General features: G+C 53.1%; 1 protein-coding gene across 1 annotated transcript; it reads right to left on the bottom strand.

The window, feature by feature from the left end:
- Nucleotides 1–1,631: 1,631 nt before the first annotated feature.
- Nucleotides 1,632–4,333, bottom strand: LOC116560236 (LIM homeobox transcription factor 1-alpha). Its single transcript, XM_032291544.1, has 2 exons — nt 4,074–4,333; nt 1,632–1,915 (listed from the first exon to the last, which is right to left on the bottom strand). Exons 1-2 carry the CDS (start codon nt 4,147–4,149, stop codon nt 1,725–1,727), a joined length of 267 nt encoding a protein of 88 aa, XP_032147435.1. The 5' UTR covers nt 4,150–4,333; the 3' UTR covers nt 1,632–1,724.
- Between the last annotated feature and the right edge of the window lie 350 nt (nt 4,334–4,683).

The raw sequence follows: 4,683 nt of genomic DNA, 5'->3' as shown, positions 1-4,683 counted from the left end.
GCTTTATTCAAAGGTGATACTTGAAGTTGTGTCGGCAAAATCCGTTTAACTACCTAAAAATTACACTTTTCACTCAGACACCATGTCAATAAACAGACAACCAAGAATAGAGACAGGCATATCTTCTTTCAAAAATGTTAACCATAATATCATTTCATAAGTGGTCATAAGGAGTTTTCACTTCTTTATATATTTGCATATTGTCAAACTCATCCAAAGTGAAGCACTTTTTTTTAGTTCTGAAAAAAAAGCCAAGCTATTGTCTTTTCAAAACGACACACACACACAAAAGAAAATGCCTAGTACTCTCTCCACATGGGGGTAAAATTCAATCATTTTAGGGCAAAAAAGCAGAGCGGCAGAGATAATTTTTTGGAGGTCACCGGGTCTACTCACTTTGTCAATTTTTTAAACTTGCATAGCCCCAGACAACAGGAAAAGAAAATACTTCTGTTTATTCTCAGCGTTTTCTGTTATACTGAGACTTCTCCCGCTCAGCCCCTTTCATCGTCTGTTTTTAATAACATGATAGAACTGCGTTTCACGCATGCTAACCCTCCTTTGATTATCCTCATGTAATGCTGTCCCTTTCATTCACCAGTGACAAATGCAGAATTCCGCGCCTGCACGTGCGCGTCCACGCAGTCAACCTACACCAGTACGAAAGCACAAAAACAGAGACCTCCGGATCAGCCACTCTTCTTCAGTCATTTCCAAAGCCCTGCGAAGCCAATACCCTTATTAATTAAACATTTCGCAAGGAAAGCCCGTTCCCTCACCTTACATCTCCTAAGCTCCTCCAGGCACGCCGGGAGAGAATAAGGAAGTTCTTCTACCTCCCACTTCCTGGCCTCATCCAGGCTTTGGTGTTATAAAGCTCTAGGTTCGAAACATTCACTTTCTTAAATACCTGCCTCCCAGTTCTCCTGTAAACATCCCAGAACGTTTGTGTGGACAGGAGGGAACGGAACCTGCTCCGTGGCAGAAAAGCATATCCACACCTGAATAGGGTGGAGGCACAGGTTGAAGGAGAAGGCTTCAGTTCAGGCCCCAACTACTGTCCTAAAAGCCCCTGCGTCAGAGGGTTCTGGAGAAAAGGGTAAAGGCTACAGTCAAAGAGCGAACGGGCTGTGCGCTGAGCTCCGAGTGGCAGCAGCGCCATTTCCGAGCCCAAACTGTCCGGACTCCAGCGAACACACCCGAGCTGAAAACGCTCACAGGACACAGGGGACAGAAGCTGCGGGGTCAGTACAGTCTCGCCGCACCGCACAAGAGCGAGGCTGGCGCGGACACCTGGGTAAGAAGGGGTGGGAACCAGCAAGGAGACTTGGGGTCACTGGCAACCAGCATGGCACCCCGGTAAAAGGGAGAGACCAGCTTGGAGACAGCAAGCTTGAGGGATTCCAAGGCTAACAAAGAGTGGCCTCTGGGAATAGCCGAGTCAGAGGAAGGGGCCTGGGAGGACTAGAAACTCTGCGAGAGGACCGTGGAGGAGACATCGCAGTCACTTCTGCGGGACTCAGAACACTGTTGCTCGCACCCGCACGGATCTCTTCCCTACCACCTTCCTGGGAAGGGTAATGTACAGGACTGGACTGAAGGGAAGTTCTGCGTCGCTGGGCGTGCCTCTTGGGCCTTCCAGAAGAGGACTAGGGTAAGGGAGGACAAAGTCCTGGACGCACGCTGATGCCGGTGCGTGGGGAGCGCTGCGGGGACACGGCCACTTACTTCTCGTAGTCATATTTGCAGTAGAGCTTCTTGTCCCGGTAGAAGCAGGTGGTCTCCAGGGGCTCTTTGCAGGAGGCGCACTGCACGCACTGCTCATGCCAGAAGCTGTCGTTGAGCCGCAGCAGAAACCTGTCCAAGATGACCCGCTGACAGCCCTCGCAGACAGACTTGGGGCTCACCGCTCTGCCTGTAGCCACAACAGACGTTCGCGGGTGAGCAGCCTGGGCGGGTGGACCCTGCCAAACCTGGCCGGGACCCGCTCCTAATCCCTTCACCCCACGGATTTCCCCAGCGGCTCCCAACCAAGCTGAGATTCGGAAAAAATCAAACCAAGTGGCTGGTCTAATAAACGAGGACTAGGTGAGAAGGTTTAATTCCTAGCGGGGGAGGGCACAGAAATCAATAATTGGCCTTTAATTATCAAACATACTCACGTGTGCTCGCAAACGTGCGCACATCCTCTAAGATTAAATTATATACAAATTTGTGCTATCAGGTTTATTACGTCGTAATTAAATCACTATGCCAGTCTCTACTGACTGTTTTTAAAACAGAATACATAAGAACAATTTGGATTTTTTTCTTTGTTAAAACGCAGTTCTGTTCCATTTTTTGAGGGGAAACTTAAAATTTTCTCTTTTCTTCCTAAAAAGTCCGGGGGGTACAGAAAAATACCGTCTCGCTCCCAAGCAAACCTAACATTATTCAAAACGATGATCCCCAAACTGCTGCGTCTTGACTGGGGTGCAAATTGCACATGGGTTTTTCATAACTATGAAGTGTCAAAATAGAGACAGGGAAAAAATATAGGGGAAGAAGCAGGCCGCGGAGTGTCCGGGCCGGCATACCCAATACCAAGCACGTTCGGCAGCCGGGTATGGGGGCGAAACGGGCCTCAAAGCGACTCTGCAAAGGCAGGGAATTCACTCTTTCCTACCCCTTGGGCTTTCTGTGTTTTATTCCTTTAGACTGTGGGGGGCGGAGAGGTGATTCAGGTGGTGACGCTTGGCCACCTTGATTGGCACTTTTCACAGCTATTCAAAGACGGCCTTGTCATTCCAGTACTAACACTCTTGCGCTCCCCATTTCCAGCCTACACTCTTCTCACGCTCCCCTTTCGAGAGGCCGGGCCACCGGCTCCAGAACTGGGCCAGCCGCTTTGGGGAGCGGACGAGGAAGGTTAGGAGAAGAAGCGAGACAGGTCTCAATTTAACAATTCTATTTTCTTTCGGCAGGGTCTCAGCGTCCTGGGCTACGACCCGGGAGTTGAGAGCGAACGTGGGCCGAGCGGAGGGCACTAGCGAAACGCGACACCCACTATAAACATAAATCCGCACGCACTGCCCGCCAGGGTACTGCGTGCTCTGGCCTCTGCTCTCCTCCCAGGCTGGGCCAGTACGAAAGTTCCCGAAAGGGGGAGTTCGAAGAGGGGCGCTCAGTGCACATGATTTCGTTTCATCTGGGGTGTTGGGGGTGGGGAGATTCCTCTCTCGATACGTTTCCCCAGCAGAACTGTCTAGTCCTCCACATTTATCCCGCTCTAGCGGTTCCAAGCGAAAGCGGCAAGAGGTTTAAATGACAGAACGAAAAATCCCTCCTGCTATAAAAATTAAAACACGGGATTCCCACACTTGAAAAGCTCCAAGGACGGAGTGGGTGGGAGAGCCGTAACCAGAATCTCTGGCTTCAGCTCTGCAAGACTCGTGTGTGGACACTCTTCGGAGGTCTCTGACTCGCTGCTCCTCCGCGGTCGCTGCAAAGGAGTTGTAGGGTTGGGCTGGAGGGACCCACTGGACCAGGCATCTAGCTCCAGTTAATTAACGCCGAGGCTAGGGCCCCGCCGCGCGGTCTAATCCCCGCGCTGCGCTGCCCACCGGCCCGGAAAAGTCTCTCAGCTGTGCCCAAGGCTGAAATTGGGGCTCGAGTTGGTGGGGGAGAGAAGCCGCCTCGAACTTGGACGCTCCGGGCCTTGAGTCTCCGATGCTATAGCCTCTAGGCCACAAGAAGAGAGCGGCATTTATCAGACGTCGATTAGCTCCGAGATTAAAAATCCAGCCCTGGGTATTTTTAATCACTTACCACTCAGACGCCTGCGAACTAGCTCGCCCGCCCCTCGCGACTTTGGGGAATTCGGTGCCCGGTGCGTGAGGCCTGGAGCGGCTTGCTGGATTTATTTGGGTAGGGACGACCCACAAGGACTGATAGATAGCGACCGGGCTCAACTGAGTGCTGGAAAGAGGGGCGCTAGTTCCCCTATAGCGCACCGGGTCCCAGAGAGCCGGGCTGCAGAGCTCAGGGCCAAGCGGAAAGAGAGTGCGCCTGGGACGCACAGCCTGAACACTCACCCAGCAGCGAGGAGAAGGAGGCCGAGGTGTCGATCGCGCTTTGGAAGTTCTCCTCCATCTTTAGGCCGTCCAGCATGTTCGGGCCGGGCCGGGAGGACCTGTAGAGGAGAAACGATGAGTCTGACGTCCGTGTCCGCTGGGACTTGGCGCCCGCAGCCAAAGCACTCCTGGGAGGGAGTGTCCAGGGCGACCAGAATCAGTCTGGAGGGTAGAGTTCAGCCAAGAGAATGTAGGGTGGGAGGAGAGATCAGTCACAGCGAACTGCTCTGACTGATCTGATTTCACTTGAAGTCAACCGGTTTTGTACTTAGGCCTCCGCCCCCCAACTGCGTTTCTCCTCCTGTCCCCTCCACCCCCACCTTCATCCCTAGCCCCAGGTTTTCCATCCAGAGTCCGACTCCGCCCCAACCTATACAAAGGTGGGCCCTTGGGACGTCTCTGCAGGAACCCAGCTACTGGGATATGATGGGCATGTAAAAGAGTGGGTGCCCTCCCTCGCGCGACCCGGTCCAGGCACGCGGGACGATGGGGCTTGCAATCCCGCGTCTTGGCCGCCCCATTGCGGCCCTCACCTGCCCGCGTCGAGGAGAGGCACTGTAAGGGATCCAGG

The sequence above is a fragment of the Sapajus apella genome, unplaced genomic scaffold (assembly GCF_009761245.1).
Source record: "Sapajus apella isolate SASKATOON/1434 unplaced genomic scaffold, GSC_monkey_1.0 scaffold25, whole genome shotgun sequence".
Taxonomy (NCBI): domain Eukaryota; kingdom Metazoa; phylum Chordata; class Mammalia; order Primates; family Cebidae; genus Sapajus; species Sapajus apella.
The sequence above is the reverse complement of the archived record's forward strand: the minus strand, read 5'-3'. Positions and strand labels throughout refer to the sequence as shown.